We start from the raw sequence: 18593 nt of genomic DNA, 5'->3' as shown, positions 1-18593 counted from the left end.
CATCTGTCGCGCCTTAAAAATGCACATAAACGTGACATCTTTTGGTTTACAATTGGCGTTCACAACCCTTCTTTTTCATTTTGTATGAGGTTACTATCTAATTTGTAAAGTTGGTTACAGGTACCCGATCGCATAATCTGACATCAGTGGTCGGCTATTCGGGTACCCACTTTCGATGCACACTTCTAACTTTACTTCACAAAACCCAAAGCTGTACAAACACAACACATTGTACAGTCGAGTCTCGTTAATACAAACTCCTTCGGACCTAGCCAAATTGTTTGTTATATCAGAATATTGTATTAAGAGGAACATCAGTCCCATTTATTGTGCACATAAATGCACAGTCGGGACCAAGGCCTTATGTTTGTTATAACCAGAATTTTGTATTAACAGAGTTTGTACTAACGAGATTCGACTGTACATCCAACCCGTGTATCAATGTGTGCGAATGGATACATAACCCAATCCTCAATCGACCCAAGCTAACCCTAGCAAAGGACGATTACGATGTAATCTGAATACTTGTACCATGCATAAATGGAAACCCATTACCTGGCATTTCTTCATAGATACAATGTACACGTTCAACGAAACACTGTGTTTCTCCTCAATGCCAATGGAGTTTTTTTCGTCTACTGCCAGCAGCATCTCTTGCCTTACACCGAGGGACAATTTCATGGACATTCGTAGCACAGAATTCTGCTCAGTACAGAAGAGATTTGTTAAGCAAAAGCAGTTTTACCAGCCAAAATGCGATGTTATGTATATTGAGCTTAACTGGTACACTGCCAGATTTTACTAAGCACAAACATTACTAAGCAGAATTTTCTGACTAGCAGCCCAATGAAATTGAACCCAGCTGTGGCGTGCCTTGGGAACTTCAAGAGTTTGCCCTACATTAGATTGTCTAAGATTATCAATGGTATTTACTCTAGGTTTGAAGGATCAGAAGCGTTTGGTCCTCTCCGGGATGAGCGTGTCTTTCAGCATATCAAACACAGACAGGACACCACTGCGTTTGCTGCGTTTGTTGAAATAGTTTGTGACGACATCCTCTTTTTCTGTAAAAAAGATGACAAGTACTTGATGATAAGAACATCAAAGATGATCTCACTGTGCCATTTTTCAATGGATTTTTTTAAAATCCCCCAAAACTAGATTTCTAAAAATCTTTTAGCGATGCAAAAGTTCTTCACTTTAGAATGAGAAATGTAATGTGAGCAAAAAATCTGCCAAAGATTTAGCTTTGGAATAATTACTTTGCAAATAAATTATTTGCGACACTGTAATAATTCAGGCGGATCATATTGTGCATTAGAGACACCAACGCAGACCAAAATAAAAAATATTTTTTAATGGGTGAAAGATGCCCAAAAGAAAAGTAACAACATAAAATTTAAATTCTGTTAACAGAAAAAAAACAACTTTGTCAAAAAGCACAGGAACAACAACTTAATGAAATATCTCCTGGATGGTAGTTAGCAGAAATTGTTATATTTATATACAGTACTTGAGCTACTTACTTGTTTCTGTGGGCATATGTGTTGTGGGAAGAACATTGTCGTTGGCCGACAGCGAAATGAAGAAACCAAACGGGACCAGCCACAGGCACATGGTGAAATATGCAATAACCTAATGGGGTACAAATGTTGACAACAATGTCAATGTTAGGACTTTGTCACTGGCTGGCTGACAAAGCGTCTTACAAGAAAACTACTTTGACTATAACCATTAACCAAGCCTATAACCATGTACATTATCAGATTTGTAATTAAATAATAGATATAATAATATCCCTAATTATGTTACAAGCTTGATGTCCAGGATGGTACAGTTTGACGAAGTATACGCTGTATCACATATATATCATGAAGAAGCTATTCTGTTTGAATTTTCGAAAAATTTGGTTGTTTTCAGCACAAAAATCTGGGACAGATGTTTCAGATTCCTCAACCATTAATCTTGGCTGTCTCCTTACTTAATTTTGTAATCATGACCTGTGACCCTTAGTAAACTGCTCTAGAAGTAACCCTGGCAGTACTTCAAAACCTGAACATGCTGCATGATTGAGAACAAGTCATTCGTGTTGTAACTATCTGCCTCGCTTTGATTTATAAGATGGCATCTCACAAAAAAAGATCTGTTGCTTGAAATTCCTCGACTAACCTCTGAAAAGGGATGCCACACCTCAGCGAAGTACTGGAAAGCTAGGTAATGATTGATAATCACAAGCACTGCAAAACAAGAAGACCAAATCAACAAATTAAAAACAACAAAGAAACTGAGTGGTGCGGGATTTGAACCTATGATATCCAGAACAACGTACCAGTGCTCTACCAACTGAGCTATCCAGCCCTGTGTGGGCAGTCTCCCAACTTGTCAATGTCCCAGCCAAAAGACAGAAGTTCAAATCCCACATGTGCTGCATAGCCGGTGATCACACCCAAAGTCACAATAGCAACATTAGCAATGCTGCCAAATTGGCACTAGGGAAACTCTCAGTTTCTTCTTATAATTATGTCATTCAAAGAACTAATTTTTAAAACATTGCTAATATATTTCAAGAAACACATACACAAGCAGTATAAATCGATATAGAAAGTTCCACTTTGAGTTAGTCGTGTCCATTACAAGTCGTACGAGTAGGTTTTCTTTTCGTTTCGGACGTTTCTCTGTCCAAAGCATTGCATTTCCCTGGTTCTTTTTAGAACCACACACACTCACAAACGAGATTTCTCATCAAATGGAACAACCGCAAACTTACTCTTATTGCTTACTTGATCCACCAAGCAAACCTTCAGATCTTATATTGCGAGTCCTCACAAGTCCATTACAAGTCTATCACAAGTCCTCCACTCACAAGCTATGCAAATGAATTGTAACAAAAGCACTATTGTTTATCTTGTGATAATTGCGACTGGACTTGTGAAAGGACAATAACTTTTGACTTGTGGTTTACTTTTGACCAGATTTGCGATTGGCTTGACTGCAACACTGATGAAAAGCAGTCAGAAACTTAAACAGGGAAGTCTGGTGATGTCACCACGGTACAAACTCACCACAACTACCGATAAAAACTGGAGATGTCAACTCAATGAATGGGAAAGTCCGCAGGAGTAGGGAGTAAACGCCAATGGAGACAAGCCCTGTGAGAGTTAGACGGAAGGGAAGGTCTTCAAATAGGATCAGGCCCACGTATATGCCAGCTGTTGCCTATAAAGTGGGAAAAATGGTTTAGAAGTTTTTAGGGGGAGGAGTTTCTTACATTTGTAGTACTCAGTACTCACAGGATTGAAAACGCTTTCAAGGAAAGAAAACAACAGAGAATATCGTCCATTTGCTAAATTCCTTTTAACAATACATACCCTTTCACTTTTAGGCATTGTTTCCAGAAACACATCTTTTTTTGAGGTAGGGGGGCCTAACTCATTATACATGTTTTTAATTATTTAATATTCTCATGATAGAAAAATCAATCAATTAAAACAGTACAGTATAAAAGAAAGTCTTGTGCATACTTACAATTATGACCCACCGTAAGATCTTCATTGTAATTACTGTGTACTCTTCAACCAGTTCTGCTAAATAATACAAGCCAGCAGCTGTAATAGAAAGAATAATATTTCTTAGTAAAAAGATAAAATATAATTAAAAGAACTGAAGTGAATTGGAAATGTTTCCCAGTCCCAGATTCACGTCTTATCGTCATTTTTGCAATGACTGACCTTTATTGAGATGATATATGGAGAAAAAAAGCAGCATCAGGTTGCAACATTCTTTCCAAATTCTCCCTGACGTTACACCCCCTGACCCCGGTTGGATTTGCTTTTGTTAAGGCAGTGGATATTTAGCCGGAGACGGCAACCCTTTAATAAACGTTAGTTTGCCGGATATGCACTGAACATGCGCAGTTACTATTTTTTTGTACTTAGACATATTCCGGTGACAATTTTAGTCTGGCTCCATGCCAACATTATCGTTGTAACTTCGTATTCACAAGATGGGAATCAGACCATTTTACAATTTCGGACTTTATTTCCCTTTAAAAAAAAATCCTCCAGAGCTACAAATCTGAAAAAGAAAATGTAATACTCTGCAATAAAATGTACTTTGAGACATGTTAAAATAATAAAAAAAGAATATTCTTATATTTTTGGGATGGGGAAAAAAAACTGAAAAATTTTGCCAGCGGGGATCGAACCCAGATCTTCCCGCTCATAAGATCCGTTGCTTAAGATCTGTTGCTTATCCACTAGGCCACAGGTGCTACACAACCATGACAACCGTTGGTGGTAATTTAATATAGGCACAACTAAATATATCTTATAATTCAGCCCTATCTTAGAGTACAGCGCCCTCTGTTGATAGGGATTGCCGCCGGCAATATATCCACTACCGGTATCTTTTGTTAAAGGGAATATACATCATTGGCTTTTGCTGTAATTTTCAGAAATGGATGGAATTGGGGGGTTGGAAATATATAGCAAATATAGTTACACTGACTTTTTTGAGGTTTTGGGTTCGAAAATGCTATAAAAACCAAGAAAAACAATCATTTTCCTGTAGTCTGGTTCCCTGACTCCAGTTAAGAAGAAACAGAGCAGTTTACATATATTGGGGAATTGTAAGGTCAGGGAACCAGTCTAGCTGGCTTGTACCCGTTCATAGGTGTGTAATCGATTGCAAACAAGTGCGATGGTCAACTGGGGCCAGTATTTGAAAAAAAGCCAGTTTTTTCCAACGCTGATCGGCCGATCAGCGTTGGAAATTGATACAAAAATACCACTTTTCTTGAAAATGACAGTATACCAGGTGCCATGATTTTACAGGATGCTTTACACTGTCATTCACTAACAGTCCAGCAAGGTATTTCAAAATGATTTGGTAGTTTTATTTTTTGACGTTTGCAAATGTTGTATTTTAGTAAATTTTAGTTTAAATAATGCGCCTATCAAATGTTCATAAAAAATAGTTCCACGCAAAAGATGGCCCAACTCACCGAGAGCTAAAGTAGCTAAACAAACATGGACAAATGTGGCCAACCAACTTAATACAAAGATGAACCACATCTTGGAATATTAGAGGGGTTTCTTAAGCATGTAAGACTGAAGTAAGTGTCATCGTCATCACGATCGACTGCACTGCCGTCGACTTGCTGAAGTGTGACACCGGGGCGGCGAAGAGAGTCGAGTCGAATGGTGGCGCTGTCACGCCCCAACTATCGCATCGGTCCCAACTATAGTTGGGCCGGTCCCAACTATAGTTGGGCCTGTCCCAACTGTAGTTCCACAGTTGGGCTGGCCCAACTATAGTTGGGCCTGTCCCAACTATAGTTGGGACGGTCCCAACTGTAAGTTCCACTGTTGGGCTGGCCCATCTATAGTTGGGCCACTCCGATCTTTTTATTTTGCGGTGTCCCAACTATAGTTTACATTGATGTACAACTGTAAAACGTTCCCTACAGCTCTGATACACGTCTGACTTTACTGGGGACCACTGAAATTAGTTATTGATGGGGCGAATCTATAGTTGGGCCACTCCAATCTTTTTATTTTGCGGTCCCAACTATAGTGTACATTATTGTACGATTATAAAACATTCCCTACAACTCTAATACACATCTGACTTTACTTGGGACCAATGAAATTATCTATGGGTGGGGACCATCTGTAGTTGGGCCACCGCAATATTGTTATTTGGCGGTCCCAACTATAGTTTACATTGATGTACGACGACTATAAAACATTCCCTACAGCTCTGTTACATACTGTCCGACTTTACTTGGGACCTTTGACATTAGCTATGGGTGGGGCCCATCTATAGTTGGCCGGCCATGGCAATCTTTGAATTTTGCAAAATGTTGCTGGACAATCAACCCAGCAGCTGGACAACTCATCCAACTAGGCAGTACCACGTGACCGGCCAGCCTTGCGGCATGCATGCACGACGAATACACGGTGCCAGCGCCGCGGAACATTTAATCCAACAAGATCTATCAAGCATGAAGCATCCGGCGCAACTCCAGTCCTAACTATAGTTGGGCCGACCCAACTGCCGCACTATAGTTGGGACAGTCCCAACTATAGTTGGGACCGATGCGATAGTTGGGGCGTGACAGCGCCCTCTAGCTATTCAGGAAACAAAACCCACTGCGCGCAAGTCACTAGTAAGACGGTTGGTCTGCAAGATGGTTAATTTAAGGGATAATTTCAACGAATTTTGGCGCAAAAAAGACCGATTTTAGCTAAGCAGAATGGGTCAGAGTACCTCGTCAGTTTCGAATTCCAACAATATCAACAGAGGTAATATAATTCATGTTATGTTTTTGGTTTATTTCTTGACCATGTTGATAAATGATATTGACAAATAAATATTTTGCATTTCAATGTTCATATAATCATGTGATTGGAAATGGACACCATGGACACATAATGGAATGTTGACGATTTGGGAAAGCCCCTGGACCTTGTTCTTAACTTAGGGCTTATAGTGGTTGTGTCAAAAGTATATGGACCGTATGCGTTGTACTTTTGTAGGCGTCTCAAAGGGTATTCTTTGTTTTCTAATTATGAATACAAGATAGATTATGCCTTTCCTTTCATGCCTTTATAAGCTTCTAATAATACTAATACTAGAAGTACAGTATACATGCCTTACCTTGTTGGCTTCCTCTGAGCATGCTGAGGCTATGTCTAACCAACATTAGATTCAACGCATTAGTCTTTCTGGTCATGCTGGTGATAATTACCCTCATAAATTGTATTCGTTTATTTAAATATATTATAGGCCTACTCATATTATTCCAACTTTGTATTGGTTTATTGGAGAGTGCTAAATAAATGTCAGCTGAATTGAATTGAATTGAACATTATCATACATGTACATGTATGTCTAACTCCCCACTGCAGTAAGGCCAAGTTAAAAAAAAAAAAAAGTTTCTCGTCCGGGTTTTTGAAAAAAAGGAGGAAGCGGGGCTTTTTATTTTTTATTTGTTTCAAGATGGCCGTCATTTAAAAATTTCCTGCAACCGTTGGTGTTTCCACTGTTCAAAGACACTTTTAAAATGAAAGATAAGTTGGACAAGAGAACTGAACATATTTACAGTGTCGTTTCGGTTTAGGCTTGTATTGGTCTACAACTTATTTTCTGATGAATTTGTGGACTTTTTCGGTGCTTTTTTATTGCATTTTTCAAAAATAAAAAATAATAAAAAAATCCAGGCGGCCTCCAAAAAGGAAGCGGGCGGGGACGAGAAACATGTTTGTTTTTTTACTTCGCCTAACATGTCCAACAATACATTGCCTAACATGTTTCCAAGTTCCACCTAAACACATAAGCTCCAAAAAAAGTCCCAAATTCACTTCCTTTGTTCAACATAATTATTTGCAACATGCGGAATGATATGTTAACATGACTCCACTGCGGATATTTTTTTTAACATAATGTGGTTTTAACTTGTAAAACTAAAGAAATTGCATCTTTAAAACACAGCTACATGTATGAAAATTAGGCTTAAATTAATTATACTGTTAAATTACCCTGAAAAGTGTACAGCCCCATAGTCTACAGCCTTAATGCGCCTACCAAATGTAACCATAAATCAAATGTAGCCAAAAATAACCATCAAGTTTTAGATTGAAATAATTTCAAGCAAAACACTTTTACATAGGCCTATATTTGTCTACTTTCATGTACATAGGTCAGACCTCCACTTCAGGTGCTGGCTACCAGCCTTCCAATAGGTCTCGACCAGCTGGAACAACGACAGAGCGCCGGCGAACATGTTCAGGAGCAGGATCCTCATCAAGCGGCTACAGGCCAAAGCCCAGTCGGAGTCACGGGCCACCGCCAGCAACCAGAGTCAGCTGGCCTCATCATGCCATCCAACCCCTGGATTCACGCTTGCAGCCAGCCAACAACCGGCACAGCCCCAGTGACTTTCATTTCCACCTGATCCACGGCAGGAATATTGTGCTGTCTGCGGATTCAAAGACGGCATCCCGCATGGGCAGCTTCTGCAACGCACTCGTCTTCACCCACAGGGCGATACACGTGGGTGAGATCCTCCACTTCGAACTGATACAGAACACGGCAGGCTGGAGCGGGGTGTTGCGCTTTGGTTACACATCACAGGACCCTATGACGTTACGCGCCAATGGAATCCCCAAATACGCGTGTCCAGACCTTACCGCGAGGACTGGGAACTGGGCCAAGGCTGTGAGGGAAAACTGTGCTAAGCACAGCAATGTACTTAACTTTGTGCTAAGCGAGGATGGGACGGTGTACTTCAGTGTCAACCAGGAGCCTTTTATGGAGTTTTTCAATGGGGTGGACAATACTAGGCCTGTCTGGGGGGTCATTGATGTCTACGGCAATACAACGGGAGTCCGAATTGTTGGTAGGTTTCATTTTTTTTAAAAATCGTCCAACAGAGGAAAATTTACATTTTTACCACTTTTGGAATTTGAAATTTGTTTTAGTAATCTTACAGAAAAACAACGCAAGAATTGTTTCATTTGTTACATTATAACTCTTGGCAGTTCCTTCTTTACTGATCACAACTATAAATTGTGACCACTCAACAAATTTTTTTCCAACTTTTCACTCGGGAGGTAATCACTCGGGTGGGAATCAAACCCACGACCTCCTGCTTTCTATTTTTTTTCCCAACTTTTACTTGGGAGGTAACACACTGAGTATACAGTGTTTATACGTCGGTGAAGGGCAAAACCTAGTTTGAAATTCTAACCATGCAAAGCAATAGGAACAAGAACGATCTTCACCCACATACATGTACCATCTGCATACATCTATTTTTTCAAACTGAATAATAAATCAAAATGAATAGCATAGTTTGTTAATTCAACTACATAAAAAAAACTGGCAGGTGGGTAACCGTCATCAAGACTCATTTCATTGGATCCTGTCAGAATTGGATATAAAATCCCTAAACTGCAGTACAAAGTATTTAATGTCTTTGTGTGCTCAGTGCTTCTCTGTACTGTTTGCTTGTTCCAGATACGTTCCCAACTTCCAATAGGATATCGAGTCGAGGTGCCTCAGTGAGTTCTAGCTTCCAGGATTCCTTGCGGCTCGTCTCAGATCTCCTTCCAGGTAGCAGCCGGGCGTCTCCCGCGGCAAGCAGCAGTGGTGCTCGCTCTAATGCCCCAAAGCCAGGGTCGCTGCCGCTGCACACTGTTCACGGCTTCAACATTATACTAACAGAGGGGAATGCAGTCGCTGACAGGAAGGCATCTAGTGTCAGTGGTGGGATCACCTTCACGAGTCGCCCCGTCGAGTGTGACGAGCGGGTCCTGATCAAGGTCCTAGTCGTCAGTCACTGCTACATTGGACACATGGGTGTTGGATTGACATCGTGCGACCCGGCTTCCCTGGACTTAGACATGCTACCCCAGGAGGCAGAAGACATTTGTGATCGCAAGGAATACTGGGTCATGTCCCGCGATTATGACACCTTAGAGGAAGGGGCCTGTCTAGGTTTCACTCTGGGCAGGGACGGCCGATTCCACATGGCTGGACCTGAGGGTGTCAACGATAAGGTCCTGATGCATGTTGATACTTCCACTCCGCTGTGGATGTTCTTTGACTTGTACGGGACGACACAGACTGTTAAAGTATTAGGTAAGACTTTCTTTTGTAGGTGGAATTGAGATGTTACAAAGACCATGCTTTCCACAAAAAAATATTCAGTCAAATGATTATTTGGTTGCCGACTTCGTGCTAATCAAATTTGGAAGCCAAAGTTGCATATGTTAGTGTACCCAAAGGCCTGCAGTTGTTATTTGGTTAAAAGATCGATCTGTGGGTAATTTGGTTACATTTTCCAGTTCCATTAACCCTAACCCCCTTGCATAATTTACTAGGAATTATACCCATCCTGGAAAATTCCAACACCCACATTGGAAATCGTACACACACACTGTTGGACTTGCATGTAGTTTCTGGAGGTATGCCAAACCTAAAGTAAAAGACCATTAGTTTAGGGGTACTGTACCTATCCCAACAGATTTCAGATGGGTTGAGTTCGGTAAGAATTAATCAAAAACTCCTTTGGGAAATGAAGGCTTCCTTCCAGAAGACAGAAGAATGTGCTAAACATTTTCATGTCACAGATCTGAACAATTCCAATTTGAGAAAATGTTGTCCGGTTGTTAATTACATTCTGCAGGTGCACTGAAGAACATGCCGCCGCCACCACCCCCACCCCCGCTGCCCATTCCTGATGGGGAGGTCAACGACATCAATCTCAATATATTTGACGAGGCCCAGGGTGCAATAGCCGCAACCAATGCAGCGGCCGCCGAAACGCAGCCAGTCCCCACACCCCCTCCACGAATCAGCTCAGCCTCTGGGGGTAAAAACGCGGCGTCCTCAGCCAACCCGAAACCTCGGCGGGTGCCTCCCCCTCGCCCCTCCAAACCCCCTCTGCGACAGGACAACGAGTGCACGGTGTGCTTTGAGAACCCCCCAGATGCAGTCTTCTACCGCTGTGGCCATGTCTGCTGCTGCATGGACTGCGGCTCTAAGCTGAAGGAGAGGGGGGACCCCTGCCCTCTGTGCCGAGCCCCGATCAAGGACCTCATCAAATTCTACAAGATGTAGGTGGGTGTGGATCATATATCTCCTGATAATGTACATGCACCAACAGGTGAAAGCTAAATGGACTCTGTGCACAAGTACTCGTTAAAACTGATAGAGCAGAACATACACTTGAATGCCACTGCCTGATGCCCAGGCTAAATGAAATGGGTTTTTGGAAATTGCGATAAAAATAAGGTGTAGTTAATGCATACTCTGCAACATGTGCACGTTGATGAGTAATCATATCTCCGTGTATTGTTCATGCACAGAGTCCATGCTAGGCCTGGGCGAGTAGTGGATTTTTATACTCGAGTACTCACGGAGAAATTACTTGCGAGTAGTCGAGTACTGGCAAGTAGTTAAGCAAATAGCATGCAAGTCACTCCACATTCTTCAGCATTGTGATATCCTTACTCTGGACACTTTTGGTAATTTACTTCAAATTTTTTTTGGGACGAATGGAAATCTAGCAAGAGAGAAGTGAAGGGAGTGATTCCCTGGTTGCAGGGGACGTATTAGGCCGTGAACCCTAAACCCTAAATTGCTACTCGCGAGTACCTGCTTCTACTCGCCGACATGACGAGTCCTCGAGTACATGAAAAAGCACGAGTAGAATGAGTAGCATAAACTACTCGCGAGTACCTGCTTCTACTCACGCCTGGATGAGTACTCGAGTACATGAAAAACCATGAGTAGAATGAACTACTCGCGAGTACTTGAGTAATCAAGTTACTCGCCCAGCAGTAGTCCATACAATGTATACAAATGTTGGCATAATTTGATTTTGTACACCGGTTAACATCCATGCACCCTGATGCACTGTTAGTGCCCACAAGGGGTTCTATTTAGAGAGTAGGTACTTTAATAGCGCCCTCTTGTGGTCTCTCACAATCTCGAACCGGGCATATTGATGTGCACTATTGACTGAATAATGCAGTCAACATGTAAATCAGGCAGAAGTTCTTTTGGGTCCTGGCAAATGTTTGTTACGAATAGGCTCTAGAACCTCGCCTCATGGGCCGCCCACCAAAAAATGGCAAATTGTGTAACGGGGTTCATGAATTTTCATAATTGTCATAATTTTACCACACAGGACTGACAAATTGTCTAGACGGATTAGTGTCTTCTTCTTTTTTTTTACGTGCAATGGCCGTCTGATGGGGGTCCGATCAGCCCCACAGATAACAGGTTTTTCCTGTGTTTGTGATAACAAGTAATACATGTTTTCTTAAAATAAAGAATTTCTTATGTGTCGACAGATATGTACTTAAAAAGTGAACAAGTTAAATGTTAGCCCTCCATTTCTGAAATATGCATTAGTTGTATCCATCTACAATAGATATGCAAGTGGTACACTTAGGTTGTAGTCATTCTTGAAAACTTAATGAATATCAATTCCATTTTATCGTGTAAGTGATTTTTGATACATGTAGAAAAAGGATTAGTGTGACATGGATGCATTACTTATTATGACCATAAGCAATATTTGTGTGAACAAAATGAACAAATGTTGACACTGCAACATACATGTGCAAAGTGCAAACACAAAATCTAATTGGACATTTCAGTGGACAAATTATCTGTATCTGTATCAGTCGAGTCTGTGAACACTCCTCGATAGGATACTTTGTACTCAGAATTGCTTAGGCTCATTATGTCTCATGTTAAAATGTTTGGCTACATGTACATGTACGTACATGTACAGTGTATGTGTACATGTATGCATGTCATGCAAATGATTGTAACTATGAAATGAAATATCATTTGCGTGTTGAAATATCGTCTGCTACGAGTGGTGAAGTAACACTAGCCAGGAGTAGCCGCCAAAGGTAGTCCTTACTTTGAGCGAACCCCCCCCCCCAAAAAAAAACCCCATAACATTAAACAAAACTAACACCATCCCCCCCCCCCCCCAAAAAAAAATACATAAAAAAACAACTTTCCAATTAAAATTAGCTTGCATTCGTTCACGGATACAATCGATTGTAAACAAAATGCGGGCTAACTAAATTTGGCAAATTGGGGGCAGTACTTGAAAAAAAGTCAGGTTTTTTCGCCAAGGACCATCATTTGAAATTGATACAAAAATCCACTTGTCTTGAAAATGACAGCACACCAGGTGCCATGATTTCTCAGGATGCTGAAGACTGTTATTCACAAGTAAGGTATTTCATATATGGACTTTGGAAAGTTATCGAAATTTAACTTGCTCTTTGGAACACTTGATGAATCTGCACCTGTAGTTGTAGGCCTAAACTTTGTACATTCCTTCACCATGTGCGTTCACTGTGCTGTACTGTGGATGTAGGTTGTGATATTCAGTCAAACCCTCATAAAAAGAGCACTGTTAATACAAAATCCTGCTGATGACAAGGAAAATTGTAGGTCCCAAGTCTTTGTCTTTCTTTGTTTTCCATTACTGATAATGCAAGGTACATCTATACCTGTAATAACAAGGTAATTTGTAAAGTCCCAAGGACCTTGTTATAAAGGTGCTTGACTATACATTACAGAATAGGGCTAATTGATGTCTATAAGTCTTTATTGGGAGCGTGGCAAATGACCAGAAACAGTGCCAAAAAGCTCCATCTTAGACCTACATGTACAGTAGGTTCCAACGTTAGAACGTGGTTGGGTAAGCATGCTAAGATATGCTGATTGGTAAGCTCTGTATCATGTACAATTCAATTTTCTGCATGTTGTATCAGTTGCTAATGCGGTATTCTTCACAGGCCCCCCCCCCCCCCCCCCGCATTTTTATTAACAGCTTAATGTCATCACGTTATGTGAGTGATCACATTCCTGTGCGTGGGTGTGATTGTTTCCGTACGTTCCTTTGAGAAAATCCTTTGTTATCCTGCTCTGCTAAATTGATGTAGTCTAGTACCCTAGACACCATTCAGAAACAAACACTGACGTGCAGTAGAGGGTAAAGACATCAGACCATTCTATGCTATTGAATGACATACATGTATGTGTGTATGATAATCAAATTTTGTTTTGCATAATCCTTGATTATGCAAATAATCCAGCACTTGGGCAAGTACAACGACATTGTAGTGTACTTCTTGTTCTTGACACCATGGGATGTGTTGGATATTGAGGCATCAAAACATATTTTCCCTCTTTTTTTTCTTTCTTTTTTTCTTACTTGATGACAATCAACAATGTCATGTATAAATGGATGTCCATCATGTTCAAAGGATACTGTATGAGGATCTTAGAAGTAAATATTACATGTCATAACAATGTCAAGTGAGCCACGTTTAATCTTTAGCATGACGCAGAAATTGAAATAGTCTTTTGAATGTGCATTATGAATATACAGACTTTAAGAGAAGATTTTTTAAATTATGTGCTTAGACTTGTTATATATATTTGCAGTTCAATGTATGTAAATGTATGTGGAAATAGCACACACTGCTAGAGAAATAGCTTAGACTTAGGCCTATATCATGATAAGTGATAGTGACATTTTGCTGCTGTTTGACATGTTTGAAGTTTTGTTATTTTCTTCACAAAATTCTTATTTTGCAGTCAGTACATTTGTGAATCAGTGTGTAAAATCACTATCCTGTGTTGGAACAAAATGTAAAGAACATTGTGTTGAATGGGCCATAACATGATTTTTTTCATAGGAGCACATTTTGTGCAACTTTCTAATACTTTTACATGTATGCAAACTATTTGAAATCCTTTAGCCTATTGGTTAGTTTTATTGAAAGGTGGAGTTTTTTAAACATTAAATATTTTACATCCTTTTCCGGACAACTGAGGGCGCTGTATCAAAATTCTGGCAACTTTTGGTGCTAAAATGGATGTAACATTAAAGGTTTCTGCCTGAAATGACAACACACTTTTGCCATGAATATGGACATTGGCATTAACATAAAAAACAGTTGGGCACCAAATTACCCTTCAAAATGGCACACAAAAAAAATGAAAATAAGGTTAAATGGCACAATTGGTACATTTTCAAGGATTACACAAGCTGTCAACCCCAGATGCTAGATCTGCTCTTGCTAGGTTGTAGTTAATGTATCTTGACACTATCTAACCGTGGATCAACATGATCAAATGTGTTGTATATTAACTGCAATTGTTTACAAAATGCAGGTTTTGTCTGTGGCTTTGCCTTCAAATTTTTGTTTTGTCCTTCAATAACTTGGGGGCTTTGGGCTTAATGAAGGTCCATGCCTTACTTTGTGAACATCAGTACCATAATATTAGGCCAAACCTAGGGGTTTGTTTATTTGGTTTTGACGTTAAAGGCGTCAAAATGAATCTGAAGCCTGAACATGAAGCCAAAACGGAATACAAAGCGATGTAGTGTATACGCGCAGTCTGATCCGCCGCTCTCTGTTGACCTAACATAATCCATTCCATCAAAGCCAATTAATCTCATGGCCGCTTTTGCCTCATCATTAATTAAGCATTTGCATCTTTTTGCCAGGCCTTTTTAATCATCATTTATCATTCGACCATAAAATATTGATCAATTGTGACATTAGAGTGATTGCAATATTCACAAAAGGTTGACATTAAGGCCAAGTAAAAAAATGAACAAGTTTCTTGTCCCCGCTGCTATTTTTTCCCACCCGCCTCTTTTTTTGTTCCTTTTTTTTTAATTATTCAAACGCTTTATTTGGCACATTGTCAATATCCTACATAGTGTCTTTGTATTTGTTTCCATCAAAACGGTAGCTATGTAGAAAGGGTTACTGCTCCTTTGGACACTAGTTTGTATCAGCAAAAAAAGTCAAGAAAATGGAGGATCCCTCTGCCATCTTGGAAAATTCACCATCCCGCATGGGGGAGAAAAAAGGGGGAAAAGTGCCAGCCTCCTTCGTTCTTTGGAAAAAGCTCGGACGAGAAACCAATGATTTTTTTCTCAGCCTAAAGTGATGTTGAAATCTTGTGCCTACTTTGTTTAACATGATATCCCGCTAGTATTTGGTAAACCAAGCCACAATTTTGTTCGAGATTACTCAAACAGTTAGCTCACTTTCGGTACTAATTTATAGGCTAAAGCGAGAACCGTTCTACATGTATGAGAATGTCATTTCGCCTTCTTTTATGCAGTAACCAAAAAATGAGTTTCTTCGTACGTGTATGCCTATCGATTAAATTTCAATTAAATATTTAACCATCTTAATATTTTAGGCTCTGTTTGTGATTGGATGTTATCTTAGTGTTGGTGTGAATTGTAATTTTAATAAGGAAACAAACCTGTGCAATTTAAGGATTAAATCAATAATTATACTTCAGTGAAGTAGGCTTTTTTATTTGATTGTAAATGATATAGACTTAGAATAAAACCATGATGGAGGTGATTCAAATTGGAATTTTTCGTGTGTGAAAAGACATATGTTCGTGTTTGTCGTATGTCTGCCATCTTATATATGACATGGTATACATGTTATTTGAATAAAAGGACACAGCCTAATAAGAAAAACACTACCTAAGGCCAAAAAAAAAATATTCGGTCTCTGGTCAGACCAAAGTTCCGGAATTGACGCGGCGATGCGGCTTTTTTTTTTTTTGGCTACATGTTGGTTTCTTGTTCCTCTGTCATTTGCCTCTGAAGATGTCCTTGCGAAGGATGAAATATTAGGCCGCTCTAATTTTTTTTATTTGAATATCCGCTTTTCGCAGCAAATGTCAATGATAATGCGCGGTTTTGGCGATTAATAACGCAAAATTCTAAAAGACTGCGTGTTGACCTCAAGATTCTGACCATTCAGCGAAACCACCCCCTCTATCGGGTCTTCCGTAACCGCTGTTGTACTACAAAAACTTGGCAGCCAACTCGACCAATCAGCAGCTTCGTCCACATTTCTGATCGAGATAACGTCGCAATATACGTCTCGGGTTGGCTGGCGCGCGGGGTCGCGTGAAATTTGCACCCTCACAAAAAACAGACTTTAAATACGGAGTGGGCTCCGTTGTGAACAACGCATTATACTCAGACTAGCTGTAGAACATGAGCTCAAGTCCTGACAAAAATTCGAAAGGGTAAGATTGAACCTCATCCATTCGACTCATTTCCGAATTCCCTGCATCGTCCGTGGACAAGTGTGTACCTCTCGCATTGGACTGCAACTCTCATCTCAAGACCCACCTCGATCGGCAATTAGCTTGCTTATATTTGCCCATGGTCTTGCCGACCAAAGAATCCATCAACGCTTCTCGTGAAACTCCACGATTGAGACAATTTTAAGATCGCTCGATCAAGAAAAAGTCATGGCAACGATTGCTCCCCTCCAACAAATGAAGCGGACCAGTTAATCAGCGAACACGTGTTTATCGGTAAGGCCAAAAAAAAAAAAAAAATAAGTCGGTCTCTGGTCAGCGCGCCCGTCGATTTTAATCATGCGCGTCGATCTTTTTTTTCCAAAATGTTCCGCGGTAGCTCCAACAGCGCCCTCTATTTCCGCACCTCCTCAATTTTTTTTTTACCAAAGAGCACCAAGGAATGGGAAATTGCACCAAGGCAAATGATCGAAAGCACCAAGGCAAATTATGGAGGACACCAATGTACATGAGGACACCAAAAAAGCAAAATAGTACCCACCTTGTCTGTACAATCCAAGCTTGAAGAAAAAAGAAAAAGAAAAAAAAAAAAAAAGCCGCGTGGCCGCGTCAATTCCTGAACTCTGGTCTGACCAGAGACCGAATATATATTTTTTTTGTGGCCTAACAGGTATTTTTTTTTTGTTCCGAAGGAAATTATTCTGACTAATATTAGACCATGACTACTATACGGTGGTCTCTTGTAATTGCCATCATATTTGCAGTTCGGTTTTCATGCTAATTACAAGCTTCGGCTACAGTTTGGTCTGCATCAACGCAATTGCGCACAACAATCCATTCAGCGCATCTGGCCGGTATAGTGTGATTTTTTTTTATAAATAAAAGCCATGTAACTAATTACCGAATGATAAACCAGCGAAAAGGTCAATCCATATAGATTTGCCTTGAAAGGATATTCATGTTCAAGCGCTTCGTTTAAAATGAATGAAATGATATGAAATTCTAAAAAAAACAATATAACCCGAAGACACTTCATAAAGTTGTCGAGTGTTTACATTCCTGATATGTCATGGATAATGTTTCATCAATCTTGGTAAAGCACAAACTTCTCACAATAAAGTAGAAATCCCAAACCCTAAACCCGTAACTGAAAACATTCAACCAAAAACCGTAACCCACACCGTATAAGTACCAAAAGCCAAACCTCCACACCCCATTACCAAACAGACCAATACCACACCCCACACTTCAAACGTCTGATATATCTGTATCCAACAGTTGACGTCTGATATATCAGCATGCACATTTTATGCAACCCCGTGCGTCAGCCAATCGGAGTCGACCTTTGAAGCTGTGACGTCATTTCGATCAGAAATCTAGACTAAGCTGTTGATTGGTCAATTTGGCTGCCAACTTTTTGTAATACAACAAATACAACTTCAGGCACTCTCCTGAAGACGGTCAGAGCATACTGACCGGAACGTCGAGTTTATACCTCTGGTTCTTTTCAGAACCATTCTCTTAGTTGAGAAATTATTCGCTTATGGTGTTTCCGCAAACCTTTCATTATTTAGTATCTTCACCATGCAAAGCCTCAAATCTTACTTAATACAACAATGGGTTACGTAAGACCCTAGGCGCCCGCTGAATGGTCAGAATCTCGAGGTCAAGGCACGGTGTTGTTTTGCATAGACGCTTGTCTGCAAGCGGATGCATAGACCAAGTTGAACCCTGTTGATCATCCAATTCTTAGAGTCACGTTTTCGTAGCATTTTGCTGGTAGATCCTATTTTGTTAACATTCATTCACTATTGAGTTTTTTTTTTAATTGACAACGTGCACAAAACTGAACTCATTATTTTATGCATGTTGAAAGGCAGACAAACGGTGATGCGCAGGTACCTTATTTGTTTGTATTATATCCGCAAAACACGACACATGATTACATCTTTGAA

At 40.2% G+C, this 18593-nt stretch overlaps 2 protein-coding genes across 2 annotated transcripts; one reads left to right on the top strand and one right to left on the bottom strand.

Annotated features, from left to right (window-relative positions):
* Window positions 1-425: 425 nt before the first annotated feature.
* On the bottom strand, window positions 426-5186 carry LOC119739641 (protein TEX261-like). Its single transcript, XM_038214646.1, has 6 exons — window positions 5003-5186; window positions 3526-3605; window positions 3063-3216; window positions 2170-2237; window positions 1527-1635; window positions 426-1064 (listed from the first exon to the last, which is right to left on the bottom strand). The coding sequence occupies exons 1-6, from the start codon at window positions 5070-5072 to the stop codon at window positions 949-951; spliced, it is 597 nt and encodes a 198-aa protein (XP_038070574.1). The 5' UTR covers window positions 5073-5186; the 3' UTR covers window positions 426-948.
* A 957-nt stretch (window positions 5187-6143) lies between these two features.
* Window positions 6144-15950, top strand: LOC119739780 (protein neuralized-like). Its single transcript, XM_038214850.1, has 4 exons — window positions 6144-6305; window positions 7703-8401; window positions 9022-9645; window positions 10193-15950. The coding sequence occupies exons 1-4, from the start codon at window positions 6257-6259 to the stop codon at window positions 10624-10626; spliced, it is 1806 nt and encodes a 601-aa protein (XP_038070778.1). The 5' UTR covers window positions 6144-6256; the 3' UTR covers window positions 10627-15950.
* Window positions 15951-18593: the final 2643 nt, after the last annotated feature.

The sequence above is a fragment of the Patiria miniata genome, unplaced genomic scaffold (genome assembly GCF_015706575.1).
Source record: "Patiria miniata isolate m_02_andy unplaced genomic scaffold, ASM1570657v1 HiC_scaffold_4, whole genome shotgun sequence".
Lineage (NCBI taxonomy): Eukaryota > Metazoa > Echinodermata > Asteroidea > Valvatida > Asterinidae > Patiria > Patiria miniata.
The sequence above is the reverse complement of the archived record's forward strand: the minus strand, read 5'-3'. Positions and strand labels throughout refer to the sequence as shown.